At 40.3% G+C, this 24569-nt stretch overlaps 1 protein-coding gene across 3 annotated transcripts in view; it reads right to left on the reverse strand.

Annotated features, from left to right (window-relative positions):
* Nucleotides 1-3515: 3515 nt before the first annotated feature.
* PDE8A (phosphodiesterase 8A) overlaps nucleotides 3516-24569 on the reverse strand; it is a 120584-nt gene continuing 99530 nt past the window's right edge. For all 3 annotated transcript variants that reach the window (XM_039390056.1, XM_039390055.1, XM_039390054.1), the window contains 15 exons: nucleotides 24124-24212; nucleotides 22816-22867; nucleotides 22674-22716; nucleotides 21660-21737; nucleotides 20596-20666; nucleotides 19800-19964; nucleotides 17314-17362; nucleotides 16888-17023; nucleotides 14487-14685; nucleotides 11503-11720; nucleotides 10578-10710; nucleotides 6730-6894; nucleotides 5705-5834; nucleotides 4826-4945; nucleotides 3516-4744 (listed from right to left, as the gene is read on the reverse strand). In XM_039390056.1, coding sequence (XP_039245990.1) covers nucleotides 4839-4945; nucleotides 5705-5834; nucleotides 6730-6894; nucleotides 10578-10710; nucleotides 11503-11720; nucleotides 14487-14685; nucleotides 16888-17023; nucleotides 17314-17362; nucleotides 19800-19964; nucleotides 20596-20666; nucleotides 21660-21737; nucleotides 22674-22716; nucleotides 22816-22867; nucleotides 24124-24212 — 1635 coding nt within the window. In that variant the 3' untranslated portion in view covers nucleotides 3516-4744; nucleotides 4826-4838. The remainder of the gene's footprint in view (nucleotides 4745-4825; nucleotides 4946-5704; nucleotides 5835-6729; nucleotides 6895-10577; nucleotides 10711-11502; nucleotides 11721-14486; nucleotides 14686-16887; nucleotides 17024-17313; nucleotides 17363-19799; nucleotides 19965-20595; nucleotides 20667-21659; nucleotides 21738-22673; nucleotides 22717-22815; nucleotides 22868-24123; nucleotides 24213-24569) is intronic.

The following is a 24569-nucleotide window of genomic DNA, read 5'->3' on the forward strand; positions in this document are numbered from 1 at the left end:
CTTGAAAAGCTGAGTCCACTGAGGTTTGAGTGGGAAGCGTGGGAGGAGATTCTTAAAGATGTTAAAGAAGGGGGAAAAAGGAAAACATGAGACACTTTTGCCTAGTAACATTCAGAGCAGGCACAGAGAGAAAGCATTTGGTGGAGTTAAACCACAGAAGTCCTTTGCCCACAGAGCCATAGCTCCAGCACAACAAAAAATCACCGAAGCACCTGGATGTCCCCTTTGTTCTGAACAAGCAGTACAGGGACAGGGCAGCAATTTAAAAGCTCATTTTCTGCATCCAAACATCACGTCAGAATGAAATGCACTCCATCCTGCTATCATTTAACGAGCACCCCTGGGACCACTGTACCTTGGAGGCATGATGTCACACACCAGCAGAGAGATTATTTGTTTTGAAGCTTGTGAATAGCTCTGAGACTTCATTTCAAAGCACTCACAGAGTCATGACTCAAACCCTTCTGGCCTCACAGAAAGGCACAACTGACTACAGTCTCCCTGTGCTGTTTCTGAGCATCCTGTAAGGGATTATTAGAAAGCTATTATCCTTTCTTCTCTTTTATGTAGGAATGGCTTTGCCGTTGCTTCAATTTTTTCACGTTCAAGACACATTTTCCTAAGTGTCTTAGCAATGATGTCTCTGCTGAGACAAGCAGAGACACTCACTGCGAAAAGCACTGCAACAACAACAAAAAGGCATTAATTCCATTTCAAGTGATTTTTAATTTATATATAGCCATTGGGAATATTGCAATATGAAAGCCATCTCCAGACCTGCGACAAGGGAGCTGTGCACACCACCTGTCTGGTTTCTCCTTTTGTCAGAATAAGCAATTATTACTCAGAATTTTTTACAAGGGAACAAGATATTAGTCTAGGGCAATTTGCTGAGAAGCCAACATTTTTGTTAGCAGACCATAATAGTTCATGCCCACCTGGAAGCAATTACAGTGATACCCAGGTTTAGCAGCAGTATTACTTGATAGAAAATTTTAGCATGCAGCATGGAAAATAGAACCAGTCATTCCAAATGGGTCATTTAATGCTGAATTGCTGAACCTTATTCAGTTTTAAAACAAAAAGCTTTAAGATTAAAACCCCGAAGATGCATAAAGAACCTCTCCATCATGTCTACATGGGAATTTACTCTTGCATTAGCCTTAAAACAGGAACAAATGGAAAGTGCATAAGACTGCCAGCCTGACTGAAATTGGGAACAGTTTCAATCACACTCAGTTCACCTTCCATGGTGAAGGACCATCAGTAAACCCATGGTTTTCTCCAGCAACGCTCCATCACTGAGTGACAGTTCAAAAAGCATGAGAAGAGATACTAAACTGGAAAGGGTTCAGAGCACAAGGCATGTGATGTTGCTATGTAATCTTGGAGGATAAAGGAAGGGGATCTGGAATGGCTGAAGAATTTGCAGTGGCATACAGAGACATCTGAGTACTGGAGTGATAAATATCACGTTAGAGCTATTAGTGCTCCACAGCAAGGCCTGGAGTCACCCCCACAGAGTGGACATATCCTCACACTGCACAGAAGGCTTCAGAGGTGTAGCTTGTAGAGAGAAGCTCAGTGGGAAGAGATCTTAGGTGAGGATCAGGCATTGTGGTGCCAGACTTTAATTATAATCTCTCCTTGGCAAATTTAGATGGACAGAAGAATGAACAGAGCTGCAGTCAATGCCTGCAAATCAGTGTTTTATGTTAAGTGAAATTATTGTACACCAATATGGACATAAATCTGGCTGATACAGAAGGTTGATTAGCACAGCTCTACACTCCAAGTAATAGCAATAAAGATGCAGTGTGAGTTTCAGGGAATTAATCATATCTTTTCAATGATGATCCATCAGGCCTTTTTATAGCAGATTAAATTAACTGCTTTTACCATTCATTAATATAACTCAGATATTAACTATGCTTATGAAGAAATATTTTTTTCTGGCCAATTCTGTTTAATATCTTTATTGATGATCCAGACAAGAGGAACGAGTGTGTCCTCAGTCAGTTCACAGATGACACTAAGTTGGGTGGGAGTGTCAATCTGCTGGAGGGTAGAAAGGCTCTGCAGAGGGATCTGGGCAGGCTGGATTGATGGGGCAAGGCCAGTAGTATAAGATTTAACAAGGCAAAGTGCCGGGTGGTTCCTGCATTTGGGTCACAACAACCCCCTGCAGCGCTCCAGGCTGGGGGAAGAGTGGCTGGAAAGTGGCCTGGTGGAAAAGGACCTGGGGGTGCTGGTTGACAGTGGCTGAACATGAGCCAGCATGTGCCCAGGTGGCCAAGAAGGCCAATGACATCCTGGCCTGTTTCAGGAATAGTGTGGCCAGCAGGACCAGGGCAGTGATCATCCCCCTGTACTCGGCACTGGTGAGGCTCAGGGGAGACCTTATTGCTCTCTACAACTCCCTGAAAGGACATTGTAGCCATACAGAGATTGGTCTCTTCTCCCAAAAAACAAGTGATAGGATAAGAGGAAATGGGCTCAAGTTGCACCAGGGGAAGTTTAGATTGGATATTAGGAAAAGTTTCTTCATGGAAAGGTTTGTCAAACATTGAAAGAGGCTGCCCAGGGAAGTGGTCAGGAGTCAGGATTAATGGCTGGACTCTATAATCTTACAGGTCTTTTCCAGCCTAAATGATTCTATGATTTTATGATTTTTATCTGCAGTCTCTGGGCCCACATGCTGTTACCCTTCCTCTCCCATCCTCATTGCAGCAGACAAGTGGAGGAGATGGTGTGATGCAGTTTCCCTCTAACAGAGATGGTGGAGCTTTTCCTTGAACTAGGCACAGGAGCCTGCAAGGAACAGAAGAGATTAATACCAGGTAGCAAATTCAAGCTGATTACAATAGGTGCATGTATAAGGAAACACAATGTCGTATTGCCAGGAAAATATGAATTCTGTATAGGAAGGGAGAGCGCATAAGCAGGGTAAGGGCAGCACTGGCAGAAAGGCTTGACACTAACATGAACAAATGGTGGTGGCCCATCAGCCTCACTGGCTTGAAAGGAAGGAGAAACAGAGAAGCTGGTAACACCTGGAGAGGTCACCTCTTCCTTACTTACCTGCTTTAAGGCTCTACTGCTGCAGTCCCTGGACTGCTCCATCATCCACCTCTCCCCTGCTTGTGCTTCTTCAGGAATGGTTCGAAATGTCTCTAAAGTCGATTGCCTCTGCAGTGTCAACAGTCAGCAATTCTTTCAGTGCCTCTGGAGTTCCTTTCTTCAGTGGAACGCAGTGTGACACTGCTTGTAGCTGTGAAGAGACTGGTCCAAGGGCACACGAGGGTTTGATTGGCTTGCCAAGGGCAGGCCACAAACACAGGGGCTTGCCAGCCATAAACCACCTTTCATCACCCTTATGCCAGTCCAACTCCCTCAACTCTTCCCTTCCCCAGACAACAAGTATCTTAGTTATTTTTAAAAGAATTTCACCTGTTTGTTATTCTGCAAACTACAAAGTAAATATACATTTCAAATGAAATGGGTAGGACTTGACACTTCTTAAAATATACATTTTATTATTTTCTGGTAGTTGCTATGAAGGTTTCATTCAAATTGTGAAGGTACACAGCCTTTACAAACTTCTTGAGTTAAAGATTTTTGTTGGTGGTTTCATGTTCTTTTTCTTTCATGGCAAAGGAAAATACATAGGCTATAAAATGTTGAAATTCATTAGATGCTTAGTATCACCTCTTCATATATGCTGTGGAATGCTTTCTAGAAATACTTTATAAAATAAGGCAGACTTTAACAGGGAATTCAGTCGTAAAATTTCATGGGAGAAAACAAAGAGTTCCAACATAATATTATTTTTGTAGCCAAGAGAAGATCAGGTGGTCGTCACTGGTTTGTGGGAGAACTACTGCAGTTCTGGTGCTCAGACAGTATACAGTTCATGTTTATTCTACTATTCTCAAGTGAGACCTTTTCAATAAAACTTATTTTAATTAACATAAATCAGACAATATTTAAACATACACATCTATCCTTACAGTGCAATAAAAATGTATCATTGTATAGTATTTTGTATTTGCATTATGAAAATAAAAGGTCTGTACATCAATTAAATGTATATTAATGAGTATGAATCATGTAAATTTATAATGCATCTAAAGTTGGCTTTGGCTTTTAAGTATTTATAAATTCATAGAAAATATTGAACATCTAACAAAATAAATAAAACATAACATTTTAATCATAGATGCTAACGATCAACCTCAAAAATTCTTGTGTTATTTTTTACATTTGCTACTAAATTTCTTAAGGAGAACTCACTTTCAGTAGTGCTCAGAAGTGAATGATTGCACCTTCTGTGATGTGAAAAAATACAGTACATCTATTTTCATAGATCAAAAATTCTTTCATAGACAGTTGCATTTTAAGTGTTTGATTGTTCTACGTAACTGTCTTAAGTGCTTATAAAAAGCATGTAGCTTTCTCATAAAAGCTGTGAGTCTCTATTAATAGATAATCTTCTAGTGAATGTCCTTTCTGTGAGGATTCTTCAAGGTCTTCCAGCTTCACACGCTGGTATGAAGATATCGCAAAAGTATGTTCACTAATAAACCCTCTTCAGTACAAGTACTGCAGCAATCCAGTGTAATTCCACTTGGTGGGCTTATTTCATCGGAGTCCACACATGGGAGTTCGTGGAAGTCAACTGCTGACCTTGTGTTCTCTTGAGTTTGAAAGTTCCCCAAGTGCATGGGCTAGCCTTACTGTAATACTGAAGAGACCAAAAAAAATCTGAATTCACATAATAAAAGTGAGCTTGAATAAATATGCATTTGGTTAGTAAATTACACACCATGCTCCAACTGCTATTCTGGTGGTGGTCGAAGGACGCGCAGATTCCTTCCGTCTAATCCTTTCCAGTATTTAATGTTATTATTCAGATGCTCCATCAGATTTGGCAGGTCTGCAAATGCTAGGGAAGAAAGGGCAGAGAGTATTTAGTCTGCAGAACTGAAACAGTCACAGATTCTGTCTGCTTCAGTATCACTTGAAATGTCTGGGCAACTGTGTTAAGTAGAAAAGTTTAAATCTGTCACACTGATACTTGAAATGGTTTTGGCTGTATAGCTCTCATCACTCAAGTAACACTTGGGCCACTGAGAATCGTTCTGTAAGTCTACTTAATACTGGTATTGCAAGTCCCAGCAAAGGGACACAGTTTTCCAGGAGGGGCATAGCTAATTATGCTTGTAATTATTCTGCTCCATCAAATCTCAGTCACATGTCATGATCTGGCATTCAGGAGAGTCACATTTCCGACCACTTTTACCACGGGGGCAGCACTTGGAAGGAAACAGCTGCTCCCTCAAGCAGTTTCCAGACTGTAGAAATTTGTCTTGAAGAATAACCAATATTAACATGGACAAAATGACTGTGCCCAAAGTGCTATCAAAGAGAATGTGTTCTATTTTCCATTTACAGAGAAGCAAGTTTAAAAAGTTAAACATTGCCTGAATCTAGTATATTAAAGAGAAGCCATGAGAATGACTTGTAGCCGTATCAAATATTTCTAAGCTATAATGAAGTTATTAATCTTACTTGAACTGCAGAAATCTTCCCTTTTCTCTCCCTTTCTTTAGGAGCCATAAAAAAGCAAATTTATTTATCTATCACAGCAGTTTCAAATGTTCACAAAATAGTTATCATCAGGAAACAGCAGAATTTTGCTTACCATCCCAGGCATCAAACATATCAATAATGAAGTAATCAATGAATGATAATTGGGATTTGGGGATGCTGCAAGTATTTCTGTCAAAAACTGGCATCACAACAGGTAAACCTTGCCTCCTTTCTTCATCAGTCTGCAAAAAAACCTCCAGTGATTATTCATCTAAGACACATTCTATTAATGGGCTTCTTTTAGCAGCAGATTGTTTGGCACTGACTAGAGCATGTGTCTGCTAAATAAAAGGAGGAACCTGAATAAATCTGAAGCAGCAGCAATTTAATCTTACACACCTATTCGTTCAGGTTTTGGCAAAACAGCAGACAAATAGCCTTCCAGTGTTTCCCACAAAGAGATACATTTACCTTCTACATCTGCACACAAGCTGACCCCACGTAACTTCACACATTACCAGGTTATGACTGTTGCAGAGCTAAGAGGTGCTTAACCATTTTCAATCTCTGACGAAAGTGACAATCTGTACAACTCATAGGTGGCAAAACACCTTTTTTATCCCCTTTCCCTGCACTTGTGTACCAAGCCCCAATTCCAGCATTTGGTCTGTCATCTGTAATAGTGACTCTGCCCTCTCCTTTTCCCCACCTTCCTAAAACCTTTCTTTGGTACAGTGTGCTACTGTCCTACAGTATTTCTTGGAGTGAGTGCTGTTGCCATCCTAACACTAGAACCTGATGATCCTATTCCTGAGGCAAAGCCAGCATATAGGTACACAGAAGGCATCCTTGCTCTGCCTCGTGATGGAAATGTATTTGCAGGCAAGACTCGAAAAGCCCAGCTCCAAACTGAACAATTTGAAAGCTTAAATTTTCAGAAACTGCACTGTAGAAGTTGTCAGCTTTCATCTGTCTGCAGGCATCTAGCATGAGTAATATCCCATCATTTAAAATAAAAAGGTTGTTATTTTTCATGTTCCATATGCACCCTTAGATACTCTGTGACACTGGCAGTATATGCATCCTTTTAAGAGGATGCTCATGTGGAATTTCAGCAGCCCATTTTAGATGCCTTACCTGTGCAAAGTACTCCTCAGAGATGCGTCCAGCCCACTCTATACACTGTTCTATGGGTCTGCATGGATTGGAAATGTCAGCACACTTTATCAACATGCGTTTGATAAGGATACGGTTTTCAGGAGACCTGAGAACAGTTTTGATTGACTCTCCATCACCATTATTCTGTAACATTTAAGAATTAAAAACAATCCATTAGCAAAGTCTCCATGCACTAACTCAAAAGCTTTTGTGCCTTGTGAATGCTTTCAGCAGATCGTACAGGGAGATCAGTCCTGCTACTGGCTACCATATTTTATGTCCAACTGAATTTATAGGGGATTATGAAAGTTAGCCACAGCTCTGAGCTAGCAGTGAACTCCAGTTTCTGGATTCAGTCACTGTCTTTGTGACAGATCTCTTGGGCATCTTTGGGCAAGTCACCTAATCCCTCTATGCCTTATCTGCCGCCTTAAAAGTCTGGAGAGGATCCATTCATCACTACACACATAGTCATGGAGCACCGTGTAGGCAGAAAAATGTAACTCTCTGCTGAAATCCAGGGATTAATGGATTTGCACATTAGGAGTGAAATAGTTTAAAAAAAAGGACTGACCCAAGATGCACAGTCATCCTCAGCACACAAACCTCATCAGGATGGGTATCAATCATTCTGACAGCACTCCTACTATTCAGAGAGTCAGATCCCACACTGCCTCCCAGGCATGCTCCTTACTCCCTTCCACTGGATCCCCATTAGCCCATCAGCCTCTGGTTTGACTGGGAATTTTTGGTTTCTGAGAATCTATCAGTATTAAAGCAATATATCAGAAACATGCTTCCGAACAGCCTCGTCTTTCCTCTGCAGCTCCAGCAAAGTTTTCAACCCACACACAGTTTATATTTGGTTCCCAGGCTACAGCCAGGAGCACGTCAATGGTACTCTATATTTGGAGCCAATACACAGCTAATATGAGTAAAGTCTGTGATGATCCAGATTAGAAGCTATTTTCTGTGGAGCTCTGATGAAGCAAGTTTCCAAAGGACAGAGACCCAGGGTTAATATATCTTTAAAAATTACCTATAAGTACAACATTGTTGTTGGACTCTTTAGGGATGGGTAGGTACAGAAATTTCCAACACTGTCTACTCAGAATAGAAACTCTTTGAAGCTAGGAATATACAAGACTTCTCTGGCACCTAGCAAGGTCTTGCTCTATAGTCAGAGCAGAGAAGAAGTAACTAACAATAATGATGATAATAATAATGTGCCACCCATTCCTGCAGTATTTTGTATGAAGAGGGAGAGAAAAAGCAGCAGAAACATTCTGACCTTTCATTAGGTCAGAATAACCATGACATTTTTCAGAAGAAAATTCTTGTGGGGAAGAAAGTTCTTCCTAAAGGAAGAAACTGACAGTAATAAAAAAAATATTATTAGGTAGTATACTGGCTCAGAAACACCAGCTCCACAGTTCTCAGCAAAATGAGATTCCCAAACCAATTCTTTTCCCTCATTTTTAGGTATGTAGAAGGGAAAACAGAGGAAGCAAAGTGAGGTGCATACATTTCCAAATGCATGGCAAAATTACATAAGCCAAAGCCAAAATAAAGAGATGAAGTTCCAGAAACACAAGCATGGAAATTAAGTATGGAAATATTAGAGACCATTCAGTTAAGCACAGCAGAGAATACCCTAGTAGGTAAACCAATAGAAATCAAAAAGGGATTTTCACTTCTGTGATCTGTTCCAACCAAAGGCACAGTTCTACTTGCTCAATGCAGATGTCTTGGGAATAAAATATGCTATCTCTGCTTAGTCCCAGCATCCTGCTCAGAGTGCAGAGGTGTCTCTGCATGTCAGATGTTGGCTTCCTGTCATAGGCTTAGGTGACATCATGAAGGGAAATGGGAGGATAAAGGATGCTGGAGCTGGAAAGGATTTTTTTTACAGTTTATGAACAAAAGAAGAAAGGAAACAAACACAGCAGCTTCTCAGCATGGCTCTTTGAACAATATGGATAAAAATAATAAATAAAAAAAAATAAGTGGAACTGTCCCATTTGGAACATGCATTTGGCAGCTCAGCTGCAAACACTACCCTGAGTCACCACCATGACTGGAAACCAGGCCAGAAAACACACGCTGCTGCTGCAACCAGAGAGACAACACACTTGAACAAGGGTCTGACAGTGTTGTTCTGCTCAGAACAGTAAGTGATTCGCTTTAACCACTCACACATTACAGGCCTTTTAATAGGAACCTGCTGAAATGAGAAACTCCCAATCAAAAGAAGGGAAACTTTTTTCAATAGAAATTATATAACCTTTGTCTTTCTTCCCGCCCTTGGGCACAAATTGCTGTGAATCACAAATGCCCTGTGGGACAGATTATTTCTCTGCAGTCCCTGAGGTTTAAGGGCAGAATTAAACTTTTGTTTCATTTCTTTGTGTTGCTGTATTTGTTTTTACTCTCTGATTGTACAGGTCCAAGCCCTGTTCTTCAGCAGCAACAGCTGCTGAAGGCAAGAGAGGAGTTCAGCTGGATGGATGCTATGGATTCTGCTGCTCAAACAACGGCTGCATCCCAATCCTTGGGGCTGGGAGGAGGGGCTCTGCACACCAAGCCAGGCCAGCACAGAGCCCTTCAGCAGGACCAGGAGCCCTAGAGAGTTACAGACTCCACGGGGTCAGCAGAGTGGTGCACTACACCCAGGAGCAGCAGCTCCCTTGCTCTCCTCCTGTGCTGAATGCTGCTACACTCACCCAGAGGACCTGTCCAGCTGAGAACTTAACATCCTTTCTCCCAGTTTAGTCAGTAAAACCAGTATCCTACTGGGACTTTGGCTTCACAGAGTTCCCATTAGCATTGCTGGGTGCCAAGAACAAAGTAAATTCTAGCATATACTCCTGTAGACAAAGGTACAATTCTCCAATTAAGCTCCAGTCTGCTTCTGATAAGTGGAGGAACAAGATCTATTCCTCTCCCACTCTCAGATAATAAAAAGACTGCCCTTTCCCATTACATACAACAGTCATAAATGTAGCTTTCTAAAAAGCATGGTAAGAAAACACAGAAAACCATGACAGCTCCTACAGGACATTGCCACTGACACAAACTTTATTATAACCATTTCTGAAAATCTTCTCTTTGCAGAAAAACATTCCAGCAAAATTATACACTGCTCTTACTGGCAACAAAACCGTTGGTTGAAGCTGTTATTGAAACTGGTGCAGTTTTTCAGAATAAGTTCTCAACAGGCAATTTTGTTGTGTCCATAGGGTTCCAGATGGCTATTGATTATGTCTATATGATACATAATGTCACCATCATCTATTTTAAAGATTAAAAAAGAAAGCAGACAGAAAACCTATGAATGCTGCCAGGCAGCGCTGAAGGCTGAGGACCCTTACTCCCAGAGAATGCACCATATGGCAGCCCATATACCTGCCCCTGTGCTGCACCCCCAGCATGTCCCCTTGGGAGTAGGGAGTAATTTAGCCTCTGTTTTGAAGCAAACCTTGGCTCCTTTGCAACAATGCCAAGTCTTGCCGCTCCATGGGAGTGACTGGGTTAATCAAAATGGCATTTTTAACATGAAAACATAGAGCCCAAGGTTCTGGTTCCAAGTATGACATCACAGCACTGAGACGTTATAGGATCCAAGTGAGTCCCATTCACCCTCAAAATGGGTGACAACCAAGTTAAGCAGAAGGGCATTCAAACCCAGAGGTGAAAGATAAATTACTAGTCTCTCTTTCTCCACGTTTCTGATGAACCTTCCCATTATACCATGTGGGGATTTCCTAATGCCAAGGGTTCCCAGTCCCTGCCTAGTCATTTTAAGGAGGACTTGCAGTGTAGCTTACCCCATTTTCTTCTAGCGCTGCCAAGGGTTTATTAATGCTGTTGACAAACTTGTTGACATGCTCAAAGTGCTTTGTCATTTCTGTTGCTAAGACCATGTCAATAATAACCTGGCGAAGAGTTCGATACTCATTCCTGTTTAAAGAAGGAAACAATTAAGAATGCTGGCTGGTTCACAAAGGGCTGGTTGCTAAAACAAGTCTAACAAAAATGCTACAGACCATTTCCATTGGAGGGAGGTGCTGGGGGAAGAAAGAACAGTAATAAAGGCTTGGGCAGCTGCATGTATGCTAGACAGAGTAACTTTTGTTGTGTAGAGACATATGTACTCAAGGCATGACTGCATCTCTACAGTACCAGAGCTGGGCAGAAGCAGTAGCACCATCAGGTCAGAAGGGCTGCCAGGACATGCCACACCAGCATGTTCCCAAGGCCACTCAGCAGTGGCTCATGCTCCAGTCAAGTTTTCAGCAATACTTTTCTGCTGTATCTTGAGAGGACCAAGGCAATGGTCACCTCCTTGTCCTAAATGCCTTTCTGGGGCTGGAAGAAGAACATCATGTCCTTCACTATCCTTGCCATTGCAACAAGGCATTTAATTTTTTACTGATGCTCCACAGCTCTTTCTTTCCTTGTTCTATCCAGCAAATATCTACCTACTCAGCCATAATTTGTTCTCTACATTCAATGCTACAAAATAATTCTTCTAGACTTGCCCACATTAAGATTTACAATAAGTTCCTTAGATAGGGTCTGCCTTTTTATCAACAGGAGGAACTGACACCACGGGACTACTCCTAAGTCTGTGCAGAACAGGCAGAAGAACTCTACTCTTCTAGAAGCAAAGGATGCTTGTTTGCCTTATGTTACACAGAAGTAAGTGAGAGACGTTAGTGGGCAGACAAGGACCCTGGGTTTTAAGCTCACCTCTCCATGTTTTTAAATATATTGCATTTGCCATCCCGGGTGGTGAGCTGGAAAGCCAGGGCAGCGTGGTGGCTCTCCAGCACCGCCGTGTCATTGTAGAGAATCGCGAGCTCGCTGCCAGCATTGCACAGGAAAGAGTTTGTTCTTCCTGGGTGATCCACATCATGGACTGTGGCAGCAATGAGTGCGGCAACCTCATCAATTGGATCCAAAGTTTGCTGAAAATAGAAGGATGCTTAGTTTTCCTGGCAGACTCATTAGAAACCCTATTCTGTCCATATGATTAAGCCAAGTTCCTGAGGAATAAGAGCCAAAACTCTGGAGATCAGTAAGGGTCAGATGTTCTACACAGAGCAATGGAAAATTCATTATAAGCTTCACTGAACACTGTATGACTTTTTTGGCCGTTTCGTGCCTCTTAAATTTTGCCTTAACCACACCTTTGTCACAGCACATCAAATTAAACAAATGTAAAGTAATAAATTAGTTTGTGTTTTCTAACAACACTGAAACCACCTTCACTTGGAGTTAGGCTATTTGGCTTGAAAAAAAGAACGATACTGCTAAAAATTATTCTATTACCACCAGACCTCTTAATTTCCTCTGGCAATTTAATGTGTCCTAATCACACTCCAGTTATGTGCTGGCTAGGTTTACAATTTGAAAAGAATGTTATCCATATATCCAGTTTTATAATAACAGTGTCCTGGGGTTACAGCTAATGCATATTCCGTGAAGAATACCTGCTGTTTTACATCCATGGACAAATTATACAATACACTGTTTTATACTTTCTGTAACAAGATTCTGATTCTGTTAGTGTGCTGCACTCCATGCTTTATGTCTACTTGCAATGGTCATTGCTTTATGTTTAATTTTATCTAAGCTATTTCATGAAAATACAAACCCATTTGACTTTTAAGGTTTTATATTGAAGTTTTAATACTGTATTAATATCAAAAAGGAGAAAAACCCCTAAGCATCTCAGAAATATGCTGTATACATTTGGACACTGGCCTTTATTCTGTTGTGTTTATGCTGGCTTTTTGTGAAGGACCACAGATATCAAACAATTATGTTAAAAATTTTAATAAAATGAAAGAGACACAAGAGCAGAAATATCCCCCATTGAATCTGGGAGCAGGGCAGAAAATTTCCATCCCAATTAGCTTGAATTTAAGGTCCAAATTCCCTGCTGGCTTTGACAATACCATTCAGAATAGTTACACTTGGTAGGTGAAAAGACAGGCTGCCCTATGTTACACCTCCTGAAATTAATGCAATGGCTTGACTTTGAGGGAGCTAGGATATTACTGAGGTCTGCCAAGAGAGTCTTGTGGAGAACAAGAAAAGGCAAAACTTATTTCTGCTGTAGTTCATAGTTAGCATTGTCTGAAATACTATCTGCTGTGTGTTAGCTTCTTCTTTTTTTCTTTCAACTGCTGTTCACGGGATTCTGTTTTTGTGGTATAAAATTAGAAGAGATTTTTAGAACAGGCTCTCCTCAGAGGGACATGCTGACCAGTGCTCAGTCTGGCTGAGACAGATCTGTACAGATGGAAAATGGCCAGAAGCTTGGGAATACCTGACTTGTAGGACCAGAGCAGTCTACCTGATGCTCATTTCCTGAGGCTCACATAACAAACTTCACCGGGATTTGCAGCACTTTTATGACCAACATCAGGTCAAGAATTCTAATTTTGTCATTTTAACTCCCATGGCACAGAACTGGAAATGATTCTGAGAATATGGCTTCAATTTGGGAGCCTGAAAATTTTCCCAGGCAAGTTGACCTGAGTTCAAATTACAGAAAAAAAAATATTCTCAGTGAGAATTTGAGTGGCAGAATCAGGCCTTCTGTGTTTAAGTTAAGTTGAACTCTGGACAACACAAAAGCTGCTGGGCTGTAACTTTGAAAAGATAAAGAGAGAATTTTGAACTTTGATTCTGCTCCTTCTTCTGATGCAACATTTTTTTTCTCTTCCTAAGCCTACAGAGGAATGGAAATAACATTCTGAAAAAAGAGGAGGCAGTCATGCTTCTGTGGCATTGAAATGAATCCAGATTTATCTGTTTTTCATAGATATTCCTGGGAAGACCAGCTAAACCTCTGGCAAATCAGGGGCTGAAAAAATCCAGTGACATTCTATTCCCATTTGGCATATGGTATTTGTAAGTCGGCCGCTGGAGAGCACACTAATGAGCTGCAGCTCCAGGTTAAGGGACTTACTACAGTTTAATGAGCTGTCAGAAGCTTGTTTACAGTCACAAATTTCTCAGCCAGGTGCCCACCAGTAGCGCTATCCTCAGGCAGGCCAATTCAGGGTAGGAATTGCTACCCAGAAATGCACCTCAGAAATACGTACACACATGCAAGCGCTGCTTTATCTCCCCTTCTCCAGTCTGGGCATGTGAGAGCAAAGGTTGCTCTGATTTATTCTGGTTGTCAGTAGCTCTAATACCCCAGTGGATGTTATGGTACAAGGAACTTTGACAAGTAATCTTTTTCAATAGTATCCTCCAATGCAGTCTCTATAACCCTCAGGGCATCTTGTCCAGTGGGTGATACAGCCAACTTCATGGCCTATATTGTCCTGGGAGTCACCTGCAAAGTGACTATCACAAGGCATAAGAGATGGTGGTTTATTACATTAAATCTGTATTTGGCATGTACTGTCACAAAAATAACTGTCATTAGCTCACCTATCTGAGGAAGCTTAAGTAGATGAAGAAGTTTTACTTCAAAAGGAGATTTTCGTATTCTCCCATCAAGAATTGTTCAATTCCTGTAATATTAGTATCCATCTTTCCACATATACTGTAAGAGAAATCCTAGAACTCATGTAAAGCAGACCAGTTCTTTGACTTCAGAGTTACCACACTGGTTGGCACCAGAAAGACATTTGGAATCTGTTTTTGAGAGATCTTCCTTTGATTGCATCTGTATTTCCCACCTACACTGTTTCTTACAAATGTGGACTCACCTTTACTCTTTCTTTAGACAAGAAGTAAGCAGTAGCATGTAGTACATCTGCTGAATGAGTAGAATTATGGTAGGAGTTGGAGGAATGGTAGTTAGCCTCAATAACTTGTAACCATGACCTCAGAGTGGATTCTGAACAGTTTAGGAATTCACAGATTCCAAAGCGAGCAAATATTTTGAGACCCAGATAAACCAAAGGCCTGGAGAAAAATAAACAGAAAGTTTTAAAATAAATGCAGCTGAAAGAATATTATATCACATTAATAGTATGAATACATACAGCATTTTTAAACAATGACATATTAAATGAGGTATAAGGACTCATTACTGAATTACAGTCCAGACCTGTAGAAGTGTTCTGCCTACCTATCACATGCACAGTCTCAGAACCAGGCCAATTCCTCCCAGGGATATTAAAAATGCTCTATATTGCTGCTGTACTGCACGTAGCAGTGTTTTGGGGCTTGGGAAGTCTATGTTGGGTAAATAAATGTAGACTGCAGTCAGAATGAGATAAATTAGCAAGTACTAAACTGTGCACAAGAAGGGAGATAATCTTGCTGCTGCCACAGATTCCTAAGCTAATCTGTTTACAATTAGATTAAGTATATCTATACTACAGAATGCTGCAATCACTATGTTTTCTGCACTGCAGATCTGCTGCACTCCTTTTACACCCACCCTTGGCAGGATTCCATCCCTTGCTGATCACATGCAATAGCGGATGCTGCTTGAGTCCACATGCATCAAGCACTTCATTTTTAACTGCAACTGACGGGTGAGGTGAGGTCATTTCAAGGTGCTGAGGTCATTTAGAGCTAGATGTGCATCTTTTGGCGAAAACACTCAACAACACTGTGTCATATACTACAATTGTAATATACTAAAGTTAAATCCCCCTTAATCCCTCCCATTGTCAGAAAAAGGTGCTTCCAGGTTTCTGTGTCAGGGAGCTGTAATGCACTAAAGCTTCTATTTAATTAATTATCTTGGCTTTACTACCAGATGTCTGCTTGGACTTAAGACAGTACTAATAACATATTCATACTTGTGAGTCATATAAGATCATTTTAATTCTCTTAATAAATGAGCTGCCTTTATTTAAACACAGGAGAAAGCAATCATTATGATACCTTTAATAAGAGAACAGGCAACGAAGTACCACCTTTGCCCCTCTGTGGTCTCTCCAAATCAGCAAGAAGAGAGAAGCCTATCTGGTGATCTCATGCATGTTGGCTGGGATAATTAATTAAGTTACTGCAATGCATGCATTAAATGTTGTAAATCACACAGACTGACTATATCTTTACATTTTTCTTTTTAATTACTGTATCTATAGGACTGCATTAGACATGAAAATGCAGCAAAGAAAAAAAACCTAAAGCAACTGGATGTAAATTTCTTCACTCGCAATAAAATCACTTTAAAGAAGAATAAAACCCTGGATTTTTTTGCAGCTTTTTGAAATGAAGTGCATGTATGTTAACTAAATGCCTCATATCTTTCTTAGAGTTTGGTTTGAGTACCTTTCAAAGCTCTTACAGATTTGGAATTTTGCAAGGGTTTAAGATAGTCAATTCATTGCAGGATCCAGCCTCCAAATTAGTCTCTCCAAATAGAAGCTTTAAACTAAGACAAAGCATGATACATGAAATTAGACCCAAAAGGGGAACTTTTGATTAAGCATCAGAAAATAAAAACAAGGATTTAAATAGATCAATTTACTCTTAGTGGGAGCCCTTACTACTAACAAAGTACAATCTATCAAAATTGCTGATTTGCTTTTAAAAACTTCTATGATGGTATGCCCTACTTTTTATCAGTACATATTCTTCAGTTAATCTTATAAATAAAATGTAGCCTGCCAAGATTTTAGAATAAAGACCTTCCTCTAATCCCAGGGAAAGGCAATGGGAATTCTGTTGAAAAGCTGTATTGGAACTGTTCAGGAATAAAACCTACCCAATTATATGGAAAGAAAATAAAACCTGATCTGTATCAACTAATCAAATTAAGACCAGCATGTTGACTCTGTGTGTAGTTGGCCATAATAAGAATTTGAATCCCCAAAAGAAAACAATTTGATTTGTAGAACTTTTCTATTACTGAGAAAAGGAAGGCTTTAAAAATGATGTTGTTTTGTCATTATACCATGTCAAAGATACATAATCTTCACTTATATCCACTAGGAATTTGCAGGAAATAGTGTATGATGAAACAGAAGACATTTAATGTTCATACTCAACTAGAAATGCCAATGGGAAAGTTTGAAACATCTGACTTTGAAAATAAAAATTATTCAATTTTAAAAGCACAGGTAGAGAAATTAAGCAGTCCGTTACAGGATGACATTTAAGTCACTTTTCAGCAACTTCAATGTATGAGCTTTTGCGTTTACTGACCTTTTATGGGTGGCAGCCTCAAGTTCAAAGATATCGAAATCCCACTGTTCTTCATTTTCCATTGCCTGTGTTATCCGTGGGGGTATGTCATTGAGGGAGATTGGAGAGCTCAAACTGCCAGTGACCTGATGAATTTCTGTTGAGGAATACATTTATTACTGTATTAATATATTTATTAATAGTATATTAAATACTATATTTAATAGTGAGATACACTTCTACTGAATGTACATGTTTTCTTTTCTGTAGTAACACCTGGCAACTCTCATTTTTATGAAGCTCAGTAATGCTGCAGAAAAACACTTATAAATAAAAATAAACCCAACCCAAATGATGCTAATATAAAACCCCATCTGATCACATTTCTCCCATTTCTTAAGTTTCTGAACATTTTAGTATCTCAGTAACCACCAAATTAAAACTTACGTTTTGCTGACAATATGTATTCGTTCCCTGATAATCTTCGCAAACCATCCTGTTAAATAAAAGTTGAGAGTTAAATGCAGGTTATGGCACAAAAGGTCTAGAAGATGATGACACCAAATAGTAGCACAACTTCAGACAAGCCTGACTGCAACCTGTAATAGTCATCAGAGCTGCCTCTCCCTTATTTGTGTGTACTGTTAGGATTTGCCTTGTTTTACTTATAGTTCATAACAGAGGAGAAACTGCAGGATATGGATGGGACACACTAAGAACATAGATAGGTAAAAACTCGCATTTCTCAGGTGCAGATGGAGGTGTGGAATTACAGTCTCACATCTGTCTTTGTCTGGACAACAGGCACACCACTTGTGGATGTGTGCCACAAACAAGGCACTGTATGGCCACATACTCCCCATCAACAAGCAAAGGTGGGTGGTGGGAGGGAGTGGATAGAGAGGTGCTTCTGCTCTCCTCCCCTGGCACTGGCAGATCAGGTCACCTCAGCAGCATAAGAATCTCATGATTTGTTGCTGGAATTGCAGAGCAACAAATTTCTCTGAGGCTTCCTTTCTATCACAGCAGAATGTACGTTTGTTTATTCTTCAGTTCAGTGCCTCCTAGGCTTAACTCTGGCATGACGCCTAGATGTGCAAACTGAGATGACGGATTAAAACTAACAGAGTTATATATTTAGTATTTACTTTTCAGCTTATAATTCTAAATACCGTGGCCCAAATCCTGCTTGTTCTTTTGAGGTTACAGCTGTTAGTTACTGCACGTTAATGTTTAGCCCATGATGTAAAAAAAACAGTGCTTCAAACAAATATTTCTCAATGCACCTTACTAAAAACGTTACGCACACAAAGTATAGCAGAAGTACACGTGGATGCTATAACTGAACATGCAATATCTGCACCTAAAAAAATTTTTATATCACATTTTTACTTTCACACTTGTATCTGAGTAGGGAGTTTTGTGATTTAAAAGGAAAGGGAGAACTACAGTGGCTCACTGACTCTTCAATAGCACTGCTATGGCACAAATATTTAAGACACCAGCTGCTGCCTCTCATTTGAATCAAAGATTAGTTTTTTAAGAGTTGAAATAGCAGGTGTAATTATATCTGGCAAATCCATCTTTGAACTTCAAATGCCCTTCCTGCCTGAGAGTTCAAATCCAATAGCATATTACTTGTTCCCCTTCTCAGACATAACTTCTGAACATGAAATGGAATAATGTGATTCTGTTTTCAACAGACCCTTTGATGAAGAAATTATTCTCCCAGATAATTTTCAAACTCACGCTATGTCATATGCCTCGTGCTCTGAAATAGATTTATCAGCTTTCCTATTGCCCCATAAAATAGCCTCTGTTTTATTTTTAGTAATGGTTTTGTATTTTGCAGTATTGTTACCTACATGTTCATGGACTGAATACAGTCAGAATACAAATGTATGTAAGAATCAGCAATCACCAAAAAGGAGAAAACAGTTGAGCTTATGGACTATGTGTATTCAGCAGGAGAAAAGATTCACTTTGAGACTAATGGTTATATGTATCAATATCCTTCCTATATTTTTATAGTTAAGGTAACAATATATTTTGTCTATTCAGTAAATTCAACCCTATATGAACCATTCAGGTCTTCTCCTGGAATTCTTGAAGTCTCCCATATGTTTCTCCTGATTAGATATTTACCATGGTATTTTGAAAGGCAAAAATACATATAAACTCTTTGAAGATTCTGCTGGATACTGCAAAGGTGTTGAGATAGTTACAATATGAAATTATAATAGCCCAAGACATCTCTGAAAAGCTCATATCTTGTGAACCTTTTTACATCTAACACACTGTAAATTTTTTTCCCAATGTAGCCTTTTATATGTGATCTACAGACTAGTGGGAACAAATATCCTTAAGGCACAGGTAACATTCATCTAAACTCATCTCGTTACCATCAGGAGGGTCAGACTCCAGGCTTTGAAGGTTTGGGTTCAGTTCTTGCTTCACTATGTGCCCTTTGTTCAACTTTGGGTACACACTAGAGGTACAAATATAATCGAGGAAAAAGCAAGAAAAATACATATTTTGCATTCCTTTGAAAACACATTTTTTCTGTTGACTGAAAGGCACCCCAAAACCATGTCATTCTAATCCTCATTAATAAATACAAGTGTCTGGCTATCTTTATTTCTTTCTCTCCCATCTCTACCTCTCTTAAATGAATCCCATTGAAAAAAAGAATTGTTTTTACTTTTCATTTGTAGCAAAACTAATGTTTCAAAGGGGCTGGTCAATTTTCTCCCTATTCTAAGAGCTGCATTATTCAAGTAGGGGGGGAAAATCCACAAAAAGAGGTGTGCAGTTTTTTCTGTAAATTTGGCATTGTAGAGGCAGAGCACGTGTCAGATGATAAAGATCAAGTAACTGGGCAAGTCAGGCAGCAGAACATTAATCAACAGCTGTTTGTGGTAGTATGTACTTACTGTCATTAACCCTCCAACAAGGTCACTTGTATGTGGATCCTCATCTTTTGTCCCCAGTTGCGGAGAGTACAATTCAGTGGTTCTTAAAATCTCCAAAGCCCGGTCTAAAGCTTCTGCAACTGGCATGGGACTGCTTTCTTGTGCAGCATTGATGATGTTTATTACCTAATGTAGCATTAGACATATTGTGAACTTAGAAGTGATTTAAGAAAGAATAGAGATACTCATCAACTACTATAGAAAATTCAGCAAATAAACAAGATCCAAAACTTTAATCCACATTAAAGGGAGAATCCAAATGAAAGGAATGTTACAGAAACACTAATGCTTGCTACAGATTCTGGGAACAAGACCATGGCCTTAAAGACAGCAAACTTACTAATGACTTTCCCCTCCAAGCCACGGTCTCAAAATGTCTCTGAATGGATTTAATATAACTTTCTCCCATTTGCCTCTCTCAATTTATTAAAGAGCTGATTTTTAACAAATCCTAGAGTGGTTTCGGAAGGCAGTTTACAATGCACCAAGTAAGGAGGAGGAACACAGGCAAAAGTTCTTAAAAAGGGTCATGTGATGGCTGACCACATGGATGCCACTCTACTAAGCAGACTTGGGAGATCATTGTTCAGAGTATCTGGCTTTCTGGAGCTACACCAGCAGGCAGGTGGAACAGGGGAAGAAGTTGCCCCAGAGACCAGTGCTGCCTTGCTCCTCAGCCTTGATGCTGCCCTGGAGCCTCGTGCCCCAGTGCTGCAGTGCAGCACAACTGCCCACAGCCAGAGCCAGAGCACATTACCTTGGTGATGGGGGCTTCGATAGTCATGGAATGTACCCTGGCCATGGACGAGCGACGCCTTTGTGAGCTGCCTGTGCACAAAACAAAACAGAATCTGTATCCAAATTCCAGCGACAAGGCATGACAGGAGGATTCAGCCAAGAAATCTTGATTCATTTTCTGAACTGCTTACCCTGCTGTGCCTTTCAGAGGCAATCTATTGCAGAATACATACACATGCTTGTGATGCTGGGGACACACAAGTGCAAAGGGATGCTGGCTGAACCACTGATGTCCCTGATTAGAGATAGGGAGCTGTAATAGTCTGGAAAATCATGGCTTTGTTTTTTTGTTTTAACTAATTAAAGTATTCAATTAAAACTCAGTTAAAAGACTATATAGATGTGTGTGTATAAACTGGCAATCAAAGGTAGGTAACCATTGCATTTAGGTTATTAGGCAATGTATCTACTCTTGCTGCCTGATGCAACATGACAAGTCATAATGAGTCAGCTTCCAAGCTGAGGTAAATCAGTGAAGCTCCTCTGAAGTGGGTAGCTATGCCAAATGAAAACAGCAGAGGTCCTGACCTATTATTCATTGGAAATTTAAAAACAAATGTTTTATATCGTTTAGCAAATTTATTTCTGTAGAGAAAAAGTCAAGATAAGATTTTTCTGGATGTTGTGCTACCTATAAAATGCAGACACATCTCTGTAACTGTTTGCTGAGCAGTCTGTAAGAAGAAAAATCAATACTATTTTTGCTATACTGGAGCAGGATTGTATTCTCACTGCCACAGACCTACTTCCATACTTCACTCGTGTATGCTGCCTAGACTGTGATGATGCATGCTTTAACAAAATCACGTAAGTACCAGCAGCAGTTTTGAATATGACTCATCTATAAAGTTTGTGGTGATCTAACAGAGCAAAATACAACAGAGTGAAAGAAAACCAAATCGATAAAAAAATATCTTCACACCTTTATCAAGAGAAGAGGTAAGAAATATAACAATTTGTGTATTGGTTTTGTGTGGCAACTCCAACTCAGCCAGACCCAATACAATGACTTGTTTAACATACCATCACTCCCTCGTGATGTGGTGGATCTGACATCTAGGGATCCTTTCCTCATGTCTTTGTGTCTGCAAGTCTGAGTATCTGTGAAGAAAATATCATACAATGACATGAAGCTGTGCCTAAGATGTATGTCAAAGGAATTGAAGCTCAGAAAAAGCCTGACAGCAGCTGAGTGACATTCACCACAACACTTCAGCACGTGGGAGCCAATGAAAGCTCCCTTTTAAACTCGCCCAGTGACACCACCATGAACCCAGTCATGCTCACTGGCAGAACATGCCTCAGTGTTTGTGCAGAAAGAAACTAACAGTGTGGAGGAAAAAGTGCCTCTCTTGCCACAGTGACACAATTGTAGTTGTGAATACAACTTGTGCAGCACACCTGAGTTCACTCAAGGGACCACTGCCATCAAGAACTACTTGGCCCAAGCAGAGTACACACTACCAAAGTAGGCAGTGTATCCCAGGTCCCTTACAGACCCTGACAGACAGAAACTGTCCTAGCAAGGCTATAGTTAACAAGTACCTACAGCATGGATACCGAGGATGTCATAACTGAAGTGTTGATATGTGGGATGAGGGTGAATAATAGTGTTGGTCATCCTCATTTCTACCCACATGCAAACTTCCCCCAGTACAGCTGAAAGCAATGCAGACACACATGCCACTACAGACCAGCCACAGCAATGTGACTACAGGGCATCCTCCTTATTTCTAGTTCTGTCACACGGATCCACCACCTACAACTGAAATGTGACGCTGAATCCAGCAATACCAGCTTGGGGCCCCATTACTGTGTTTTCAAAGGGGGGTTGATTTATGTCACTTCTAAAACAAATGAGGCAGGTAGAGAGGGCTTGTATTTATTTTCCTGCCTTTTGAGCTGAATTCCCAACTTATCAGTAGGTAAATTGTACTGTTCTGTGCAACTGTGTTTTCAGTCAAATTACTAACAATGGCCTTAATTCTTTCCTCAGATATGTTCTCCACTTATTAGGATGAAAGAGATGTGTCATACCTGTCTGAGATTCAGCCTGAATACATTCACATGTCTTCTCCACCTACAATTCAGTATGAGAAATCCAGTTAGTCAGAACTTTGCCAGTATTTTATAATATATAGGGCTCAAACTAAAGCAAGCATACACTATTTTCACTTACCTTATTGTTGTCATTGCACAGTCTACTAATTGACACATAGTGTCTAATCTTTCTGTAGGCAAAAAACAGTGTGTTAATTCCCATCCAAACCTCAGCTCTAATTCAGTGCTGATACTCAAAGTAGGTAAGAGCAACAGATTATTTTAGCACAAATCCTGTTCTGCCAGGAAGGCTCAACTTGGAAGAGGAAAACCCCACAGTTCTGCATGTCATGGGGAAAATAGAAGCATCTTTTGCAAAGTCTGTCTCCTCCTCTTTCTCTCTGCTCTCCCCCCACTCTCCTAGCTTCTTCTGGGCTACTGTAGGATGTTTCATGTATGATATAAATGCGAAAAATGCAACAGTGCTGTCCAAAACTCAAAATCTTCTATAGGACTTAGGGACAGAGCAATCAAACTGAAAACTAAACCCCTGATTAGCAAAAAACTTCCTAAGTCAGCTTCAAATGGGCTTAGGTTGTTCCGTAAGTAGCAATGTATGTAATACATACATGTCTTAAAAGTTTGACATCTTAAACTGAAAATACGTTTTCACTCTATTGATGGAGACTAAAGAACATGAATTACTTCCAGGGATTAAATCAACCCAAAACATCAAAAACTTTTTTTTTCCTTAAGGATGTTACTGCTTGAAAAAGCTGCATTTGGCCTTTCCTTCTCGAAGATACAATTTTAACAAACAATTGTCTCAGCCGAGTCTGAGATGACGTGCTATGCTCTTGATTAAGCCTTAAAGGGATTTGAACCTACTACTGCATGCAATCTGATCCACCTTCTTTCCCTGAAAGGACTCATCATACCAGTAACTAACATCTACTTGTGTGCTCCAAAGGCTCGATTTGGGGACCAAGTGGAAGTTGCATAAAAATCAAGACATGCTTGAATTTTGCCCATAACCAAAGCACACAGTGACCTTATCACATAAAGACACCTGGCAACAGCCATGAGTAGGTGAGCATGGAGGGACATGGTACAGGTGCACAGTTGGACCTGATGGTCCCACCACAAAGCATAGAGAGACCAGAGAGTGCACCTGAACTTCAGGGAGTATTAGAAGAGTCAGGGTCACAAGTGAGCACACCTGGATCTTTGGCTCCTTTTGGGGGAGAAGTAGGAGAATTTCACTTTCCCTGCACACAGCATGTAAAGCTGATTTTGCCCCAAGGAATTAAAAACAGAGGTCTGAGGCTCCCTTCCTTGCATAAGCTTCCATTATACTCAGTAACAAGATAATCTAATGTCTGCAGAAAACAACTGAACTCTAAACTGAGCCTTGAGACATAAATCATTGTTTAGCTTTCATACTTACCCTCCCTGTCCGATGACAGGTAGTATCTTCACATTTTGTTGTATGCTATCTCCGTTTTTCTTTTTTGCATAGTACATTCCTTGCCATTCCTGAAAAAATAATTCAAGTAGAAGGAAGATCAGATAAAACAGGAATAGAAGCTGTAGGTTCATGCCTTCTTTCATTGAAAGCTGTCTTACTATACAAAACCAGGCAGGACTGGTTACCCTCAAATTTCTCCCCTGGAACAAACCTGTAGGTCACTGTGCTGCTGCCAATGCATAGAGAACTTCCAGAGAGGCAGCCTGTGAGTGCCCTGATGGCAACAACTGGACCTCAGATGCTGTGGGAATTGACCATATATTCTCTTCAACATCCTACCTCAGTGGTGTTGTGGGTCACTGGGGGGAGATCTGGCACAGAGCAAGAGCTCAGACCAGTCTCTGCCTGGAGCAGGAGTTCCCCCG

The sequence above is a fragment of the Pipra filicauda genome, unplaced genomic scaffold (genome assembly GCF_003945595.2).
Source record: "Pipra filicauda isolate LSUMZ 115617 unplaced genomic scaffold, ASM394559v2 scaffold7_size6619720_pilon, whole genome shotgun sequence".
Classification (NCBI taxonomy): domain Eukaryota; kingdom Metazoa; phylum Chordata; class Aves; order Passeriformes; family Pipridae; genus Pipra; species Pipra filicauda.